Source organism: Ammospiza caudacuta, chromosome 14 (assembly GCF_027887145.1).
Source record: "Ammospiza caudacuta isolate bAmmCau1 chromosome 14, bAmmCau1.pri, whole genome shotgun sequence".
Lineage (NCBI taxonomy): Eukaryota > Metazoa > Chordata > Aves > Passeriformes > Passerellidae > Ammospiza > Ammospiza caudacuta.
This window is the reverse complement of record NC_080606.1, coordinates 15,967,457-15,989,718: the sequence shown is the minus strand read 5'-3', so window position 1 is coordinate 15,989,718 and position 22,262 is coordinate 15,967,457. Positions and strand designations below refer to the sequence as shown.

The 22,262-nt window shown below is 39.5% G+C and overlaps 1 protein-coding gene across 1 annotated transcript in view; it reads right to left on the bottom strand.

Moving 5' to 3' along the window:
- Positions 1–22,262, bottom strand: part of LOC131563874 (connector enhancer of kinase suppressor of ras 2-like) — a 167,161-nt gene that overhangs the window by 22,635 nt on the left and 122,264 nt on the right. Inside the window, exons 12-16 of the mRNA XM_058814063.1 lie at positions 22,045–22,250; positions 18,291–18,376; positions 16,006–16,260; positions 5,770–5,804; positions 2,607–2,655 (exon numbers count right to left, since the gene is read on the bottom strand). Coding sequence (XP_058670046.1) covers positions 2,607–2,655; positions 5,770–5,804; positions 16,006–16,260; positions 18,291–18,376; positions 22,045–22,250 — 631 coding nt within the window. The remainder of the gene's footprint in view (positions 1–2,606; positions 2,656–5,769; positions 5,805–16,005; positions 16,261–18,290; positions 18,377–22,044; positions 22,251–22,262) is intronic.

Below are 22,262 nucleotides of genomic sequence, written 5' to 3'. Positions count from 1 at the left end.
TTGATTTTAATGTTGGGGGGGAAAAAGAACCCTAAAATCAGGTCTTTATTTAAACCTAAAACCAGGCATAGTACTCAAAAACTGGTAAGGATTTGCCTCCAATGAACAAATACTTAAGAACCCTATAAAATAATCAGGTGCAAACAAGACTCCAGCTCCAGAGAGACAAAGGTTGATTTTAAATGAAAGCAGCAAAGGGAGGAGTGGGTTTGGCCAGCCCTGTCTGTAACCCTGATTTAGCACTTCACAAGGGGAAGGCTTTGTGGGGACTGCAGGGATCAGCAGCTCCCTGTGCTCCCCTGACCTCAGCCTGCTCTCCCAGCCAGCCCCAGGACAGGAATGTCCCAGAAAATGTGACAGTTGTGCCAGGGATGCTCAGTGAGGGATGGGGCAGCATCCCTTAACTCAGCACCAGGAATGTCCCAGAAAATGTGACAATTGTGCCAGGGATGCTCAGTGAGGGATGGGGCAGCATCCCCTAACTCAGCACATCTGCCTCAGTTCACTTCATCTCTGCAAACGTGTCCCTTCATTCAGAGAAGGCAAAGATGAATGCTCTGTGCTGGAGGAAATGTGGCAAAATCCAGAAAATGAAACGAAAATTCTCTGAGAGAAGGTATGAAATGTGCACAGCAGCTCTGGGGGGTTTGGGGATGGGCTGCAAATCCCAATACTGATCTGCCCTGCTGGGTCAGCTGGAGTTCTGGGGCTGGAACAACCTGCTCAATGTTCCTCTGCCCAGGGAAATGAATCAGGGCAAAGCAGGTGTGTTCTGATAAAGACATCACCACATTTTCCCCCAAATTTAGACTGGAGAAATGTAGGGATGGAATAAAACCCTGTAATGAAATGTGGGTGAATTTATGAACTGCAAGACAAATGAAGCATCTGGAGGGGATACTCACCAGAAACTGGTATTCATCTTTTAATACCAAACTTTTAAAAATAATGAAAGAAACAGCACAACAAATCAAGGGAGAGCTGAAAATATCTTTCTGAAATAAAACATATCTTTCTTCTAAAACACTTAGCTAATTATTCTTCCTGGAAGGACAGCACCATTGCAAAGTAAAAATGTATTTATTTAACCTCAGTCAGGAACTCAGAGTGTGACACAATCTGTACACAGATGCAAACACTACTTTTTGCCATCTATCTTCCCTTTAGCAGCAGAAACTCTGTCAAATTATGGGAAATTTTAAACCCAGTGTTTATAAACAATAGAAAAGACAGATTGTTCACTTCCATAACAGTGCACATGCTTACAGGATGAAATGAAAGAAACAGCACAACAAATCAAGGGAGAGCTCAAAATATTTTTCTGAAATAAAAAATATCTTTCTTCTAAAATGCATGGCTAATTATTTTTCCTGTTTTGTTTATGCACACATAGAATGTATTCAAACCAAGGAAACTAGGGAAAGTGAGAGGTTTGCAATACCTTGGGAATCAGTAGTTAATTAGCACTGCTAAGGTAAAAATTCAAACTCCACACTCTGAGAGATAAAAGAACCACTGTAATATAATTAACTTGGTGGCAAACACTGCAAGGAAACAGAACTCACAACTCCAAATGACTCAGAGTTGCTATGGGAGACAGACAGAGGATGGAGAACTCACTGGGGCCGTCAGTGTTTCAATTCTTATCTCAAAACCACACCACGAGGCCACAGCCTGAGAGTGCCCACCCTGCCACCCCACCCAAAGCCAGCACAGGGAAAAACGAAATTTAAAAACTGCTAGAATTGAATTGATGCTCCTGAAGGTAAATTAAGGAGTTCTCAGTGTAATCAGGGGGTAGGAGAAGTGCTGGCACAGAAACACTCAATGAAAAGTAAAACTGGTTGCTTGTACCTCCATTGGTTTTCACCTAAGGAGTTTTTAGGGGAAATTGTTTAGAACTGAGTCATCACAGCCACAGAAAGGTTTGAGAGGGACCTTAAAGCTCATCCCATCCCCTCTGCCATGGCAGGGACACCTTCCTCTGTCCCAGGGTGCTCCAAGCCCTGTCCAACCCAATCAGTGTAAAAAGTGCCAAGTCAGAATGAAGAACTGACATTCTACAAATGAAGGTTCTGTTGTTTTTCCTTTCTATGAAATAATTACAAAAGCTAAATTATAAAAAAGGCTTTTTTTACAGCTATTTTCCATTGAAAATGGAGCACCTCAAAGTTGGTACCATAAAAAATATTGGAAAATCTTAATCCTCCATCTCCCTATCATAGTATTGGTACTATTTAAATACTCTAAGAGTTTTAAAAGTTTTCTTTACCTTCAGGGTAAGCCTCCCTCCAGAGGTGCCTTCCAGCCCAATGTGGTGTGTGATTCTCCTCCCCAAACCATCACATACTTGGAACACACTCCAAGGTTCCCAAACTTAATTGAATTCCCAAGTTCCCAACCTTAACTAAAAGCATTTCAGGCTGTGGTTGCAGCAGCCAGTTTCCTCAATATGGAAATTATTCCTAGATTTTTGTTTTCAGCTCTTTCATAACATAGGCAAATATCAAGGTTTGGGATATCTAAGGTGTCTTTTAAAAATATGGCAATTAATTGAACAGTTGAGGAGTATTTTGCTTATTTCAAGCACATTTATAAATCATTACCTTCCTCATGGATGTGTTTCCTGGATGGTCAATGGCAGAACTTGCATATCTAGAACAAACAGAAGAAAGATGTCAAATAACCACAGGGAAAAAACCCAAACTGATTACATAGTGATTACAGACACTCTGTGAATCTCTAAATATAACCACAGCATCCTGCAGCACCAAATTCTGTAAGACTTTGCTACAGGATGCCACAGATACCAAGAATTGACACTTTAAAATGCAAAGATACCATCTCTGATATATGTGATTTCTGTAAAGACTGGAGATCAAGGCAGGGCAGCAGCACCAGAGGCCTTTCCTTGTCCTGTGCAAACAGAATTGGCCATAATGGAAATAGGACACTGAATCAGGGTCAGATTTGTAATTTTTATCCATTTTCAGAACTTGGACTAATACACACATGTAGCATTTTGGATTTATCTACCTGGTCACAGGAATGCATTTTTTATCACCTCATCTGGATCCATGATTTACATGTAGGTTACTAGAACTTCCATCTCTTATATAATATATTCCTGTTACAACAGGGAAATTCTCACTGCAGATTAATTATTGAGTATTTTGTAGTGAGGTTTGAAATCCCTGGCTCAGCTTTCTGCTCTGGGTTGTTGATGCTTCGAGCAACTCAGGTGCACCTGTAAATCTCTGTAGCACAGGTGCATCTGAACCTGCAATACTGACAGCAAAATGTCAAGTCTGAAAGTAATTTTTAAAATGTTTATCTCTTCTTATCTCTCCAGCATTAACCACAACTACAAAAAGTAATTTCCAAAGCACACCGCCATGACCGAGACGAAAATAATCTTTAAGGATTATTTACAAAGACAAAATGTGTTATGAGAAAGAACTTGAGCAGTGTTTTCATATAAAAAATAAAGAAAAATTCAGCGAAATGTTCATCCAAGCAGCAGCTGTGCCTTGTGTGGTTGATGCAGCTTTTCTGCCTGTCTCCCCTTGTGTGGTTCTGTTCACAGGGACACCTCCCACTGTCCCAGGGGCTCCCAGCCCTGTCCAGCCTGGCCTTGGGCACTGCCAGGGATCCAGGGGCAGCCACAGCTGCTCTGGGCACCTGTGCCAGGGCCTCCCCTCCATCAGAGGAAGAATTTCTGTATATGCAACCTAAATTTCCCCTCTTTCACTCATGGAAGGTAACGATATTTCACCCAAATATGTCAGTCTATCTACACAGTTTGTCTCCTGGTTGCCAAAGTTTAACTCTAGGGGATAAATATCTGAAAATTTGTTTTTATTTCGTTTTAAGTTATTTAAATAACTTTAAATAAGGTTATTAGGAAGGTGATATAATTCTGCCTCTTGAAATATTTTTCAACATATTGAAAAGACGTAATATGGTCATGTTTTGGGCCTGAAATCTAAAATGTGTAGGAGAAGGATTCTTCTACAAAAGAATAGAAAAGCATAGCCTTTTGCTGTGAAAGTTTGCCAAAATTCTCACAAGTCATATGTCCCTGGAAAGTATTTCTTGGCAGGTGCCCTGTCCTGTCCACCAGGGATGTTCCATCTGGATTGAAATGTCCCTGCCAAGCTGGGCCTGTGCAACCTGCTGGGAAAAACCAGGAGCCCTTTGCTATGGGAAAAACAAAATTGCTCAGGAGAAAAACAAACTCCTCTGCACCAAAATGGGGATGTGGAGGAGGAAATGAAATGGTGATGGAGACATGGCTGCTCTGGGGAGGGTGGGGGGTCTCTCTCTGATGCACAGAGTCAGGCAGGAAGGAGCCCAGGGAGGGCACAGCCAGGCTGAAAATGAGAGAAACAGGTGGGAGAGAACAACAGGACAGGAGAACCTTTAAAGAGGATGGAAGGCTAAATAAAAACAGTCAGATTTACAGAAAACAGCAGGTTTTGAACACTCAGGCGTAAGAGGTGAAGGCAAAATGTGACATGAAGTTTTAATTCAAAAGAGATCAAGAATAACTCGCTCTCCCACCAGGTAACCCTGCACAGGAGGGAGGCTGTGAAGTGGAACAAAATATTAATATTGAAATATTTATATGTTTAATCTCCTATAAAGGCAAACCTCCACTCTTTGCTGAGGTGATGAAGTGCTGGCACTGGAGAGACAGGACTGGCTGTTGTCAGATGAGGTGGAATTTCATCTGTATTTCACTTTAATCTCTGCTCATTGGGTTAATAATGCCATTTTAACCATGCACAGCACACCAGGAAAACAGCAGCCAATGGGCACCACCACAGCTGCCTTTCAACTGCATTGTGATGTTTAAAACACACATAAAGAGGTAAAAATGCTGCCTGCCCTGAAAATCGAGTGTGAGGTGGTCAGCAGCTGATAGTGTCACACCTCAGACTTTTAGCTGAATTCTGGGATGTTTACAGCACTGAAGGAATCACCAGCAGTCATAAATCCTTTAGATTGGTCAAAGCGCTCTAAATCTAATTAATTATTCCGCTTCTTAAATGGGTTTAGGCCATATACAGGATGAAAAAACATAAAAAGAATAATTATCATAGATTACAACTAAACTTAATTAGAATATATGATGATACAAAATAGCTGTTGCTTCAAACATTTCTTTAACTGTGACTTTTGCATGCAACATGAATATGAAGATACTTCATCAGATACACAGCAAAGAAATGACAGACAAAAACACTGTTTTCTTCATTAGAATAAATTGATTCAAGTCAGACCTAAAGACCAAACTGAAGACCCCATTCTTAATATCTGTGTACTCCAAACCACAAATATAAGCAGTAATTTTGTACAGACTGAATTAGAGGTAGATGTTCATTGAAAGATGTTTATGGAAACATTCTGCCTGTTGGTTATGAAAATTGTGTTAGACACACATTACTTTTTTCATCCTCGGAGTGAGTCTGAAATACTGAATTTTTAAAGTAAAAAAGTAGATTGGGCAACATAACAGTAGAATTTTTCCCCTCTACAAATATTTTATAAACTTTTATCTGAAGAATTTTTTAAACCTTTGTAATTTCTATTTACATTTGATGTTGGCAAATGAACATTTGCTAAATGATATCAGCACTGATATGTCTAAACCGTGAAAACGTATTCCTCAAATACTCCAACAAAGTCTCTAAAAGTAAAGAATGCAGTTTAATCCACAAATATAACTGTGTATATATTTAAATACAGAATAAAAGAAGTAATTACCTTTCAGTATCTCCACTGACTGGATCCCCTGGTCTCTGTAGAAGAAAAATAAAGAGCATTAAGCACAAAGACCAGACTTCCTTGGTGCTCTGAGCGCAGTGAAAAAATGACAGAGGTAAACCACAGTCATTCTGCAACTCTAAAGCAAAGGAAATGGAACATTTATTTCAATTTCCGGCTAAGAGTTTTTAAAAATGAAGATCATGCTTAAAACAACTTGCATTTGCACTCACAAACGAATTTCAGATGCTCTCTGAGTGTGACCAAAGCTCTTTAAAATACGAGAGTTAAAATTTGTTTGAATGTTTGCAAAAGTGTTAATATTTGAAGGGGAGTTTGAATGCAAAGAGCAAATATTGCAATGTAAAATACAGAATTTCAGAAGGATAAACTTTCTTTGACATCACTCTTACATAGCTTTAAATAACTTGATTTACCACACTGGTTATTCCTATGAGGTTTGGAAATGAACCTGTCTTTGTGGAGTAAGCAGCAGCTGATTCGGGGTTAAAAATAAAATCTTCAGACAGTTTAAGTAACTTTAAAACAAGTTTTATGATGGAAGATTTTCCCCTCAGCTAAATATTGAAATTCACAAAAAATGAAATTCACAAAAAACAAAATTACAAAAAAAACCATCCCCCAGATAGGTTGTAAAATTCACATGTATTTGTTTATAAATACAGAAATCTACAAAATCTTTGACTTTCTGGGTAAGCAAATAGGAAAGTGATCATTTTAGCAAATGCAGAGTTTGTGGTTTGGTGCCACTGCTTGGTGCCTGCAGCAGATGTTTGCTCACAGATAATGCTGAGCCTCAGATGAGCTCAGAGCACAGGAAGTTTGCTGGGTGCATTTTTCCAGCAGGGTTTCTAAGGCAGCTTCAGAAATTCACATTTTGCCACCTCCTCCTCCTCCAAGGAGCCCCCTTGGCCCTGGGAGCCCAGCACAGCACCAGTTATCAGCTTTCAGTGCTTCAGCTGGAATATTCCAGCAAATGGGAGCTGCAAAGATCATCCCACTCAAATAAGGGGCCTTATCTGATGAAAAATAATGAAAAGTGCCCTTACACTAAAAGCAGGAGTTCTCTGACACTCCTTGTGGAAACCAGGCACAGGCAGAGCTCCCCACTGAGTGACTGAGTACAAAAACCCTAACAGCCTTTCCTGAGAGCCAGAAATGCCTCAATTCTCCTCTGAGCACGCTGAAATGTAGCCTGGAGAACTTAAAGATATTGAAAATACCCTGTAGAAATACTCACATTTTCTCAAAGCAGACTGGAAGTGTTAACAGCACACAGCTAAAGCAAAATAGCTCTTTCAGAGAGGTTGTTTTGGTGCTGAAAATGCTCTGCCAAACACAAATGAAGCAATCTGAGCATCCCTGGAAATGCTGGGGACAGCCCAGGAAAATATTGTGTGGCCAAGCGAGCAGAAGAACTTTGACAGCAGCACTCCCCATGCTGCTGTTATAAAAATAGAATTTATTCTACCAGAAGGCTCAAAGCTTTCCTTCTCTTATCCCTCTGACTTCCAAGGTTTCTAATTTTAGCAGCTAAAAGTGGGACTGCTAATTCAGTGAGTGCTTCCCATTCTATTCCTTAATTTCCTTTTCCGAAAACGCTCCCAAAGTAAAAGCAAAGTGTTTCCAAACCAGGGCTTATTCCCTGCCCCAAATGGGTCCCATCCCATGCTCTGTTCCCTGGCACAGCTGAAATAAACCTCCCTCACCTGCTCTGGCTGCTCTTTCCAGCACCTGAATTACCATTTTTCACTGCTATAAAAACTCAGTTATTTATTTCCTCCCAAGAAAATGCACAAAATCCACTTCTGCCCCACGTGATCACCTTGGATTGTGGCTCCAGATTCCTTTTGATCAGATGGATTTCATAAGTGGGATGTGAACTTGCATATATTAGGCTGAAAAAAGACTTACTAGGGAGAAATTTGCTTCTGATAATAAAACACATTTTTCTAGAGGTCAGTCTTTCAACACCACAAATTTTTCTGCATTAACAAGCATTAATTTCCAAAGATATTGAATAATGTAATCTCATTAACTGAAGCATAGTCTGTAGCAGGGAAATTTAAAAAGACTCTATAACAGTGTGAAAAAGAAAAATATTATTTAACCATTGAACAACTCATAGATTATTGTAACTGATTATTAGTTGCTGTAATATAGAAAAGAGCAAAGAAGAATATCTATGTAAATACAGAGGGAGAGAAAATTGTTGATATTAGTAGTTGAAACATATAAAACATAATTACACCTTTTAAAGTCTATCAGTAATTAATTTATTAGAAGAAAAAATCTCAGCTCCTGACCAACTCATCACTAACACAGAGATTATTACCAGTAATTAAGTGTGGACATTTGGGATTACTACAGACCTTTGTCACATATTTATCATCTTTCATTTGATTGATTTTCTCCCCAAAGAAGCTCTCTTGGGAGAACAATCCTGTTGGCAGCTTGAAATGCCAACCTTTATAAAGGATTTCTGGTACTATACATGGAAACACCCACGCCCTGGCATTTCTATAAATGTCTCCCTATAGCTAAAATTAATTTCCTTGTGTAATTGTAATTACATGCAGATCCAATGCTGACAATGACAATGTGGAAGGCTCCTACCTGCATTTTCAGCAACCTTATATATACATTTTTTTGAGCAGTTACTTCTTACCACTTTGTGACATTTGAAAAAAAGAAAATTGCTTTTTCCTAGTTCCCAAAGTAAAACTTTACTTCATCTTACTACAAGGCCACTTTCACGAGTAGCAGACATGTGGGAGGCTCAGGAGACACCAGTCTTGTCGTGCTGTCAGAGACTGTAAAGCACAAACTCTGTGAAATTCAGGTCACTGGCACCTATCTGCCTTCTTTAGTCAGCTCCACGTTCCTGGAGCTCCAGGGATCCCCAGGATCTGCTGCTGCCTTGCAGGAGTGGAGATGAAAGGACACCAAAGCCTCTGTGGGGCCACAGGCAGATCTGAGGCTCCTCTCCCAGAGGAAATCTTGCAGAAAGTCCCATTTACCTGAAACTTCTATAAATAACTTATAAAAAAAAAATACAAAAATTTCATTTGAATCAGAATTTCTTTTCCTAAGTAAAGAAATCAGATAAACCACTGAGAACAGAACCCTGAGCTGCAGAGATGCTGTGAAAATATTCAACACCCATTATTTACTTGTTTCCTAAGCAAGAGATAAGAATAGTTGGTTATGAGATAATGAGATTAGAATAGTTTCATGTGTGTTACTAATCTCAGTGGCCAAATTCAAGATATTTATTCCATCTACATATATAATTTATTCAGATGGAAAGATTCCAAGGCTTCTTTATTGTTCTGTTCTTCCACTCTGCTATACTCAGATACTTAATTGTTATTAATAAAAGTAAAAAAAGAAAAAATTATTTGTTCTTCTGCTTCTTTAACTCATATATTTATTATCCTGAAGATTTCTCTATATCATGTTTGTTCAAAAACAATCAAACTGTGGCCTTGTTACAAGGGGCTTTACTTATCTCTCTACCTGAGAGAGCTGATGCTTTCACCCACTGAATCTGCTTTCAAAATTATCATGCTGAGCTAAAAATAAAAATGGCCTTTGAGGTTTTCATTCCACTCCCCCTTGCTGAGGGGAGAGATAACAGAGACAGGAAATCACCCACTGTAATCTACATTTGTGTACTGTTGGGGGTACCCAAATTTGTGCTGAGGAGAAACAAGAGGGCAGCTGAGAAATGGGCTGGGGGCAGAGGGAGGGGATCCTCTGGAGTTTGTGATGATGGGAGATGATCACACTGCCAGCACACAGGGGGAGCAGGGCAGCTCAGGGAAAACAGGCAATTCCTCCTCCCTCCTCTTCCTCACCTGCCCCATTCCCTGCCCAAGGCTGACCTTTGTGCCATGAAATGCTCCTGTTCTTCAAACCCCAAATCCTTCCTTTCTGCCATGAAACGTTCCTGGTTCAAACCCAAAATCCTGCCTTTGTGCCATGAAATGCTCCTGTCCTCCAAACCCAAAATCCTTCTTTCTGCCATGAAATATTCCTGTCCTCCATACCCAAAATCCTGCCTTTGTGGCATGAAATATTCCTGTCCTCCAAACCAAAAATCCTTCTTTCTGCCATGAAATATTCCTGTCCTCCATACCCAAAATCCTTCTTTCTGCCATGAAATATTCCTGTCCTCCAAACCCAAATCCTGCCTTTGTGCCATGAAATGTTCCTGTCCTCCAAACCCAAATCCTGTCTTTCTGCCATGAAACGTTCCGGGTTCAAACCCAAAATCCTGCCTTTGTGCCATGGAATGTTCCTGTTCTTCAAATCCAAAATCCTTCTTTCTGCCATGAAATATTCCTGTCCTGCAAACCCAAATTCCTATCTGTGCCATGAAATGTTCCTGTTCTCCAAACTCAAATCCTTCCTTTGTGCCATGAAATATTCCTGTCCTCCAAACACAAACCCTGCCTTTCTGCTCCTGTCCTCCAAAACCAAATCCTGGTTCTCCTGCTGAGGAAGGAAGGGGAAAAGAACAGGGGAGCGAGGCTGAGCCACTGGGTAGAGAGAAAATTCAGAGGAGTCCCCAAAAGATTTCAACTGGATTCCTGCACATTGATTCTTTCAGCAGCAGGAGATGATATTTGTGTGGTAAGGGAGAGACTTCTATTTGCACCTTCTGGAGGATAAATATTGTAATCACCATAACAATAATATCAGTTGCAATTAATATATTTACTAACAAACAGCTGTTAAATTTGGGTTTAGAAAATATATATATATAGTTAGACTGTATCTAAACTGGTTTTTTTGGTAGCCTGGCAAAACAATAAAAACAGGACATAAATTCACTTACTAAAATAATACAATGCACTAAAACTTAGTTGTGTTGTGGTTCTCTGGAGTCAGAGGACTCCAGAATGCTTTACAAATGGCAATTTACCCATGAAGTCACAGCAGGTTAATGAATGCTTCATTTGCTGACTTGCATTGGTGGTGGTTTGTTTGAAGATGCAGAATATCATCATTTAAATATGCTCTAATAGAGCAGAATTGCTTCTGAAAACACTGCATATGTTTGGATAAAGGCAGCCTCATATTTGCTTTGTGCAAAGTGTCCTGATATAACTGCAAATAAAGGAATTCCGGGCCAGCCAGGCAGCCTGAGCCTTTGGAAGCTGCAGGAGTGAGCAGCCTGTCCTGGGGCTGAGTTTGCAGACACATCCATCCCAACCTGGCTGTTCCAAACAACCCCAGCCCCTCTCCTGAGCTCTGCAGGGGCTGAAATCAAGGACAGCCTGAGTTCTGGGTTAATACTGGTTTAGTCCTTTCATTTTCCCTAGATCCAAATCAGTTATGAAGTTCTTGCTTACTGCATGTGGAAACCTAAAGACTGATGATATTAATATATTACTGTTAAAAAGAACCTTTCTTAACATTTTATTTCCCCTCATAATGTAAAACACCTTTTTTAAAATACCTTTTTCCCCTTTAAGTTGTTTACAGATTAATGAATAGTGTAGTTTAGAGAGTCAGGTCTGAACAGAACTCTAAACAAACACATTATTGGGCATTGCTACTCAAGGATACTCTTCAAGTATGAGGGAGACACGTCAACTCAAGCCTTCATGTGCACAGTCCCAATGAAAAATAATATTATTTTGCAATCAGTACAACTGGGCAGACCCATTTTGAAGCTACAGAACGCAGAAATACTTATTTCTGGCTAAGAAAGAACCTACACAATCATCCCCAGAGTGATTTCCCAGCATAACTGCAAGGTAGGAGAAGGTTTTCCATATTACAGATACTTAAATAAAAAGCAAAGATGGAATTTATTCAGCAATTCAGAAAGGAAATAAAACTCTGAAGAAAGTAATGCTCAGTTTTGTTTCTTTCTGCAAGAGCAGGAAGGAATAAATAAAACATGAGCACATTTCCTGCAAAATTGGCAATAAAAGGCCCCTCCCTCAGTCACTGGAGCTGAATATGTGTGATTCTCCCAGACTATCTTAATTATTCCACTTATCAGAGCAGCACTCAGACTGCCTGTCAGCCCAAAAAAGCATCTGGAACATCTGGCACATCCCAGCGTGCACCCATTACACAACACCCAGCTCTACATTGCTTTTGCACAGGTTTTAATTCCCAGCATGTACCACTAAACTTTACATCGTTTGTCAAGCTGCCTCTGCAGCCCCAGGAACACTGAAAGAGCATTTCCATCGCCCTGTGCCACAGGGATGAGTTACCAACGTCCTGGGATCAGCAAGAAGGGAATAAAAAGCAAGTTAAGCAAGAGCTGGGTGACAATGACCAACCCTAAAACACCGTCATGCTTCAAATGATCTTTCAAATAAAAGGTGACTCCTGGTCTGGCACTCTCAGTGAAAACCATTATTTCTGTTTGACTGTCAGGGGAACATTGAAATGAAAGAATTGATCTTAAAACTCATTAAAAATTAAGTCTTTTCAACACACTGAATTCTAATTCACGCACAAAAAAATAAAAAAATTGAAATTCCAATCTATTCTCCAGTTTTTTAATATATGATACTACAAAGGAAGATATCCAATTACTCTGTAGATAATAGGCCCAGAACATTTATCACCAAGTAAAACCAGATGAGAGATCATTATCCAATTGGAGAATTTAATGTGGTAACCAGCAAATTGAATTTCAGAGCTTCAGAAAGTTGTGCAATAAAACCACAGAGTTGAACACTGTGTGGATTTCCAGACTGGATCTGGAAGGAGAACTTCAATATTCTCCTTTTAGATGGAAGCTGGTTGCCACAGAGCAAAATGGAACTGGGCAGCAGGATGGGTACAGTTTTCTATAACTTTTTGTGAAATCCCGAAGATTTTCCAAGATTTTTTGTGTTTTGTTTTATGGTCAGAAATGCAAAATGAAAATTTCCCAGGTATATCTGGTCAACTGAGCTGGAGTCCTGTGTGATAAGTTAATTTTCTGCAGAATGAGCTCTGGTAATACAAAATAAAAGCATATTCAGGTTTTAACTCTATCCTTGTAAGCCCATATTTAGGTTCAACCTGGTAAATGATGTCACTTCAGAAGTGAAGCATTAGTAAACATAGAAAGTCGTGTTCCAAGAGATAATCTATTAATTAATAATTATTTATAACAGCCTTGCTAATTGTAATTGACTCTTGCTTAGGTTTTGTGACATTGCATATCAATTAAATTAGAGATATGAATATATCCTGGAAGGGGGCAGTGTTTCTTGACAGGAATATTTTGCTGCAACATGGCTTCATGCATCATTTTATATCCTGGGCACGCTGCCAATATTGCATTACCTAAATATCCATTTTATATAGGAACTCTGCATCCTCCCAGCAACTTATGAAATCAGGCTAATTGTTTAATTTTGGGTTCCAAATCAACATTCCTTCCAAAGCATTAATCTAGTGGTGAATCTCTGCAATTACCAATTTTGCAAAACTTCTTACGTCTGGCAATTTAAACTACTGTTAAGTAAGTGCCTTTTTGGGGTTTTTTGCTACATATTTGTGTAAGTGCTTAGAAAATGAAGCAATGGCTAAGTGATGCTCAATTCCTCCTTCCATCAAGCCATCTTTGTTTGATTACAAAACATTATCACCTTCCCTTCACTAAAGATTATGAAAATCCTATTTATGCTCTCCATTTCCCAAAGCATTTATCTGGCCTGGAATTTTGATCTATATCCAGAAGTTGTACTGGGCATGTGTTAAGAGGAGAGGATTTCATGGAAATGGGATTCCACCAGTTCTGCCTTCCATTGAAAAACACAGAGCAAAGGTAAGAAGAAAAGCTAAACCAGCTTTGTCAACTTTTTAAATAAAAATGTAGCAAAAGCTGTTTTAAGGTGATTTGGTCTCATTATCCAAAAAAGTTTGTATATCAAAATGCTTATGGAAATCCTGGTAACACCTTTAGATATTAAGGAAATGAGCTGACCTACTTAAAACTTATAAATTTATATCTAAGAACACAACAACTCTGTTACTTTTCCTTTTTGCTATCAAGCTGCCATGGAATGTTCTTTGATATTTCACATTTTTCTTCTGGGTAGCTCTCTTTCAAGATAAATATGCCCATTTTTTTTGCTTGGCTTTTCAGAATTCTTTCAGTATTCCAAATGGAAAGACATTAATGTGAATGATTCTGTGCTGGCAAGAACCCACAAAATCTGTGTCAGCAGCTCTGTGTGTTTGTCGACTCAGTTCCTCTTGTATATTTATAAGGCAGTTGACAAAGTGCCTCAGATATTCTGATTCCTGTGATTATCTCCTGAAGGATGCAAAGGCCTCTTTTAATGCTGCTCCAGGAATTTATGGTGATAAAAGAATTAATCCTGCTCTGTCAGTGCATGAAGAATCATTTTACCTGTGCCCTTCCCTGTAATCACTGCACATTTAACTGAGTTTGTGAACACTCACTCACTTTTAGGGTGGAACAGCCACTCCATGTTGGCTCTTCCTGTTTTCCAGTTTCCTGCTTTTCCTTCAGACCCTTTAGAGTTGACATTTTATGTCATTCAGGTATTCTTCAATATTTACTTTATTATTATCCAATACCACACTGCTAATCTGTCACATCAATTAATTGCATTATAAGGTGGAAATCATGCAAGAAAATATAACTTCAGTCCTGAAATCAGGGGTGGAATTTGCATCTTACCACAAACAACCTATTTTCCTTCTCTTCAGAACTCAGGTGAGCCAACAGATCATCAACAGAATTATAACAACTGACTGAAACCAGCTGATTCATCTACCAAGTTATGAAATATTGTTGGGGTTTGTTGTAGGGCTGTACAATAATTTTCTCATTCATCCTGATAAATTGCCTGCTGATTTTGTCTCCAGGTTTGAAATCCTTTGCTTTGACTTTATGATGCTGATAATCTCTGTCAGAGAGATTGAAATCCACAATTTAAGTAAATAAATTTAAATAAACAGTAACTCCATTAAACTCATCTGTTTTTACAAGACACAGTAATCAAAGTGAAAATACAAAAGCTTATAAATTAATGTATAATAAATCATTATCAGAGGCTGAGTGCAGGATCCTTATGAACCTTCAGAGATAGTACAGTCTAATTAAACTAAACTCAGTGAGATGAGTAATTAAGAGCACGATTTTATTAAAGCATCTGACAGCAAATGATTCTTGCCTTGTGTTTTGCTGTTCTGTCCTGACTTTGATGAGAAAGCTGTCGTGATACTGACATTGAAAAAGTGACTCTCAGGAGAAATTCTTCATGACACCAACACTGAGCAGCCTTTCTCAGACTGAAATACAGCATGAAAACATGGAGTAGAGGACTGAGCCTTTATGCCTGGACCAATCCTACAGGAGAACACCTGAATGCCTGCATCAGTCCTAAAGGAGAGCATCTGAATACCTGGATCACTTCTAAGGGGAGAACACCTGAATGCCTGGTTCTATCCTACAGGAGATCCTCTGAATTTCTGCATCCATCCTACAGGGGAGCCTGTGAATTCCGGGATCAATTCCACAGGAGAACCCTTGAGTACCTGGATCAATCCTACAGGAGAACATTTGAATGCCTGGTTCAGTCCTAACAGGACATTTGAATGCCTGGATCAGTCCTACAAGGGAACACTTGAATGCCTGGTTCAATCCTACAGGAGAACACCTGAATTTCTGGATCCATCCTAAGAGGAGAACACCTGAATGCCTGGATCTATCCCACAGGAGAACACCTGAATTCTGGATCCCTCCCACAGGAGAACACCTGAATTCTGGATTCCTCCCACAGGAGAACACCTGAATCCTGGATCCATCCTAAAGGAGAACACCTGAATTCTGGATCCATCCTAAGAGGAGAACACCTGAATTCTGGTTCCATCCTAAGAGGAGAACACCTGAATTCTGGATCCATCCTAGAGGAGAACACCTGAATTCTGGATCCATCCTAGAGGAGAACACCTGAATTCTGGATCCATCCTAGAGGAGAACACCTGAATTCTGGATCCATCCTAGAGGAGAACACCTGAATTCTGGATCCATCCGACGGAAGAACCTCTGAATGTCTGGATCCATCCTAAAAGGAGAACACCTCAATGCCTGGCTCAATCCTACAGGAGAGCATCAGAATGCCTGCATCCATCCCACAGCAGAACACCTGGATTTCTGCATCAGTCCCGCAGCAGAACCCTGGCTGCTCTCCCAGGCTCAGCAGGCTGGGCACTCACGTGGTAGAGGGGCACGGTGTTGTTCTCTGCCAGCGAGAAGCCGAGCACGTCCTGCTGCCCCGGCTCCATCCTGATGCTCATGGTGGAGGCCAGCACCGAGGGGCTGATGGGGAAGCCGGGGGTCCCTGGCCCCTTGCCCTTCCTCCTGGACCTCCTGGCTGTGTCCCTCTTGCTGTCCTTCTGCGCCAGGGGCTCCTCCTGGATCACCAGGATCTTGTCATCGCTCAGGTAGCGCAGCAGCGAGTTCTCAGAGTCAGTGGTTGGAGGGGGAGGAAGGGAAAAACAAATATTAGGAAGAGGAAACAAGCAGAGAACCGTTGTAAATGCTGGGAATGCCCCAACAAAGGCAGGAATTGTGCATCTGACTCCATGTTCTCAGAAGGCTAATTTATTATTTCATAATTATTATTTTATAATTATTAATAAATTATAATAATATAATAATTCAAATAAAAATGCAGGAATGATCATCTGACTCCATGTTCTCAGAAGGCTAAGTAATTCTTTTATAAATAGTACAATATTATAACAATATAATAATAATTATATTAACTATCATTATATCAAGTACAATATCTAATAATATAATATATAATATATAATAATGTATAATAATATATAATAATTGATACGATATGATATGATACAATACAATATAATACAATATTATAAGAATAATTATATTAGTTATATTATTTAATAATATATTAATGTTATTATTTTATAGTCATAGTGTTATATAAATAATACCAATATTATTAATATTAATACAATTGTATAGTTATTACATACTTATTAATAATATTTATAATTATAACTATATTATATTAAATAATACTATACTATACTAAACAATGCAGAAAAGATACTTAATGTTAAAACAGGAATAGTGAAAACTCCTGACTCTTTCCAGACTCCTAACACAGCTTGGCCCTGATTGGCCAAAGAGTCAAAATAATTCACAGCAGAGTCCAATGGAACAATCACCTGTGGGTAAACAATCTCCAAACACATTCCACACGAGCACATCACAGGAGAAACAAATGAGATAATAATTGTTTTCCTTTTTCTCTGAGGCCTCTCAACTTCCCAGGAGAAAAATCCTGGGTGAAGGGATTTTTCCAGAGAATGTGAATGGCACAGAGAACCATTTTTGGCTGGGCAGAGACATCCCTGGGTCCTGTTAAACTGGGAAAATCTTGGGAGTGTCCAGGGAATTGTGAGGGCTCTCCCTGCACTCCATCCCATATTTCACCATGGGTGGTGAAAGGGAGCAGACACAGAAAATATTACTGGCTTGTATCATGCAGGGAGCACCTCTGGAACCATTCCAGACTCCAGGATTGTAATTTCAAGGAATTTGACAAGCTGGAATAACAGTTTTAAGAAGATGTGCAGCGAACTTGGGCACAGTTTCAAAATGGGAGCTGGCCAGGCAACAAGTCTGCTGCTGTCTGCAGCAGTGAAATATGAGCTAAACACACATCAACAGATTTGGAATAAATCAGAAAAGGCTTGTGCCTAAATGAAATTTATTTTCTCTTGGAATGAAAGTTTACTGAAAAAAAGTAGTTTAAAATCCTGTATTGATCTTCAAGAATATCATTCATTTTTTGTCACATTTTTAGGAGTCAAGTTGAACTCTTCTCAGCTTTCAGACCATGTCTAAAAGATTCTAAAAAATGGTACTCAAGAATCTTCAACAGTCGGTGTCACAATAAATATGGTTGTATATTTGAAGAATATATTTTTGAATTATATGTTTTCCTTTTGCCAGAAGAAATAAAGGAAAAAAAACCCTGTGCAATCACTTTTCCTTCTTGCAAAGTTCATAATTCCCACTGGGATCAATGGAAGTTTTTGTGATAGAACTGCTGGTCTAAACACTGACAGTACAGTTGCTGATTCCTGTTCCAAATTTTAATTCATACTGATCAAAATGTTCTCAGAGGACGCTACTTTACATCTGCAACATCACTTACTGTTTTCTAGAGCTGTGCAGATTCGGAACTGATTGCTTTTAGCACCTATCTGAGCCTTCAAAGTACTTTTCCCCTTGATGTTTATGTTTCTTTATACTAGAATTAAATTCCTCCTACTAATACAAATTTTTAATTTTCAGAAATAGAAACAGAAAAGCACAGACACTAAACAGGCTGGTTTAGATCTTCTGTGACACTAAAAAAAAAAAAAAAGAAAAAAAAAAGATTTTTTTTCCTGTGATGCTCCTTAAGCAACAAAGGAAAAACATCTTGGAGAAGAGGAGAGAAAAGAAAATACTCACCTCTGCTTCCCCTCTTGTACATGTTCTGTTCTTTGGGCTCCCCAATCCAGCTGTACTCAGTAGGCATCGAGACTGGCCTCAGATCTCCTGCAAACAAGGCAAGGAAAACCAATGGAATTTTGGAAGGTTAGGAATGGCAGGCTGTGGGGTCAGTAGTGTAAATTAAATAAATTCCAGGTGTGACACAACCCCTCAGAGCTGTGGCCTTCAGGATCAGTGGAACATCCCAGAGCCTCCTCTTATCACCCCCACCTCAAGGGAGGCACCACCAGCTCTGGTGAATTCCTTGTGAATGTAAAGCGGATTACAAATTTGTTTGAGAACTCTGCTCTGTATGAACTTCCTCACTCATTAAACAGGTGTTGGGAATAAAGAGAGAAACAGATTTTCAGTGAAAATGCTGTAGGAAAAGCAGAGAGAGAATTAATACAGATGCAATAACACAGATCTGTCAGGGAAGCATAAACCCGCCTGACTTGGGAAATCCCAGGGGGACAAATGAGGGATCTCATTCCCAGGAACATTCATTTCCACTGGCTCAGGAGGAAAACCTGGGGCTCAGTTTGGGGAGAGCAGCCAGAAAAGAAGATTCAGCCCTGGGGGTTTAATCCCTGGATTTCATGGGCTGGGGCAGTGAGACCCTGATGTGCCCAAACCATTCCCTACCCGAGCACAGAGCAGGGATGGGAGGGCACCAAACCAAGAGCACCCCCAGATATCCTGAAAATCAGGGGGGTGACATTTGGGATACTGAGATTTGCCCAGATTACACTTTTGTGCACACCATGAAATTTAGTGTATAAATAATCCTATGGAAAAATACATTTCATTGTCTGCCTCACACCTGAGACTACCTTCAACTACAAATATGGGATTCAACTCCTAATCCTTAGAAGAACAATATCAATTAAGAAAAAAACTCAATTAAAAAAAAATCAATAATATAAAAAGATAGAGAAACAAGATAAAAAAATTTATAAAAAGAAAACAGGCACAAAGGCAGTGAAGATCAACATAACCAAACTGAGCAGTTTTTCTGTAAAGAAAGGAAAGATCTCAAGCTCTGAAATGATTTATACACAAACACAGATACCACAGCACAACAGAGATCAGAACTAGAAATCCAGGAATCACACAAGGCAAATGAACAAGTGATTGTGTAAACTGCTTATTTCACTTCCAACTCCTTTCCCAATGAAAAGTAAGCTATAAATTGTTTTGACATTGCAGCTTGGATATTTTTCTGAGAAGCAAAAAATTGTTGTGTACAAGGATACCAGAATAAAATGAAAGAAAAAAATATATTTATGATGTTTTTGCCTCTAACACATAAATGGAAGAGGTTTGAAATACATTGCCACAAGAGCTGTTTAGACCAGAGCATTTTAGAGTCAGGAAAATAACAGAGAATAATGTTAAGTAAACCAAAAAATGCATTTCAACGTTGCTAAAAACAAGCTTAATTTTCATAAATACATTGGAAAAATGGATTTATTATTTATCTTCTTGTATTTTGCATGTGCTCTCAATACCCATCACCTGCCTGAGTATCCATCCACCTGCACAGGAGACTGATTTCTAATAATGGCTGGAACCCTGCTAGGTCCAAGGCTGGAATTTTGGAGCAGTAGTTTGTGTCAGCCCAGGCAATAATGAAAGTGGCTGCTTGGCCGTGAAAGGCCTCAGAAGTTTTATTTTCGTTTCTTTGCTCAAGGGTCTGTGGTTCCAGCATCAGTTTGCTGGAGCTGCCATAAATCCTGTCTTTTTACTGAAAGACACATTGTCACTTTGGTGATGGATGTCAAGAGTGGCAGACAGTACAAAACCTTCCACTACAGTAGAACTTCATTTGCATGTCTGGTAATCAACAGATTAATTAAATCTGTAGTTTAAAAAAAATCTGGTGTAGCAGTCATATTTGAGAGAAAGACATACTTCAGAGACTTCAAAACCAAATTCCTTCTGGATTTCAATCAGAATTGTCCATCATAGACAAAAAAAAAATCTTGTGTACTCCTGGGATCAGGAAGGGAACCCAATATTTTAAGTCACCATGCAGGAAGAATTTATGAAAGCAAGGCAAATACACCCATCTGGCTCCAATTTTAATCACAGTTAAGATTTCTCTTTATCTTTCATTCTAATTCTGTTTTAAAATGATGTCACTTCCCAAGGAGATAAAGAGTGAACATTACTGGTCCCAAGATGGAATCCTGTTCCTCAGCATCACAGCTCTTCCAAGCATCAAGCAGATGACTGAAGCATTTGCTAAAAATACCCTGCCTATAACAAAGATTTATTAAGATTTCCTCCCCTGAAAAGGTTCTGTGTGCATATACACACACACCATCAAGTCCATTTTACTTGCCACTTTTGCCAGAAATCCAGCTGCAATCAGCAAATTCCAGCAGCAGGAGGGAAGTTCTGTGTAACTGATAAACACAAGATAAATACTGAGAGAAGGAGGCAGAGAAGCTGCATTTCAGAACATCCCTGGTATCAAACCCCACACCAGACTGAGCAGCAGAATCAGGGACTGCAGGGCTTTAGGAATTTCCTTTTTTCCCCCACTCCCTTCCAGCTGCTGTTGGATCTTCCACCAGAACCTGTCCTGGGATTCTCTCTCTCCCCTGAACTGCAGCAGGATTTTAGTGCCTCTGCTCTTCACTGGCACATTTTCCTTCACTGCTCTGAGCTTCCCAGAGGTTTTCCCTGCCTTTAATTTCAAAGACAAAAACTTAGGGAGTTGTTGGGGCTTTTTAAAAATGAGAGAAAAAAAGATCTCAGAGTTGGGGAATAAAGGACTTCTGGATGGCTTGCCATATATAAATAAATATCCATATAGATCTCAAAAGATAGCAGCTGCCCACAGAGAACACCATGGTCTTTGCTTTCTCTGAGGTACAGAAATAATGCCATTTGCAAAATCAGACATAATTCCATTTTTCAAAAGAAATCTCCTATCTGAAATTTGTAAGCTTTACAAAACTGTCCTGCTGCCTTGAAAATAAAGCAGCTGAAAATGCACAGCCCATACACTGCTGTGTTTCTACAGGATTTTTCTCAAATTCATTAAATACCAAGCAGTTCAGTTTCAACAGAGAAGCAAAAAAATGTATCAGTTAATTTTCAACAACACTTTTTATATAGATCCATAAATATAGATCCATACACTTGTACACAAGCACACGTGATTGTACACCTGACCACTCAATAGGGATTTGTGTACACACTGGATTTCTATGGAAAACCAGAGTTAATCAGTGTTTATTAGCATTTTATATATTTAGGCATCCTCATGCTAAGATTCTGAAATACAGTTCTAGCTCTAATGAGTGCATTGTAGGCTACTCCTCATGCATTTAATGCAGTGCTGAATTTTGGAGGGCCTTCCATCTTACAGACACTTTCACACCACAAGGCAGTTCCTTCACTGAAGTTTAACAGCCCAGAACATTGCAAGTGGAATAATCTCCAGGAGTTTGGGAGGGGAAATTGAGTAAATAAAGATGCTGGCTATTCAAATAATATGAATTTAATTACCATTCAACGTTCCAGAATGAACTGCAAAATAACTGTATAAATAACTTCTGACCAGGAATGTTAGTGTGTGACTTTTCTAACTATTCCTCCATGTGAAATTCTGTTTATTGTTCAGAGCCAGCAGGTCTGACATAGAATGGCAGATTTTGGGGGTGTTTCAGAGTTCAGAGCGGAGTTTGTGAAGCAGGAGGAGGGTGACAAGGGCAGCCTACCATGGGTTGGGGTTTTCTCCCTTCTCCTCACGCCTGGGGCTCTGCTCCTCTCGTACTCGGAGCCCCCGGGGTGTCCTTCCCCCTCTATCAGCGTGTAGAATTTCCCACTCTCGTGCTCCAGGAAATAGTTTGGAGACTCTGAGCCCTTCATCCCAGGCTTTCCAAACTTGCTGATGTCGTCACAAGACATGATTCCAATTTCATCCCTAAAAACAGAA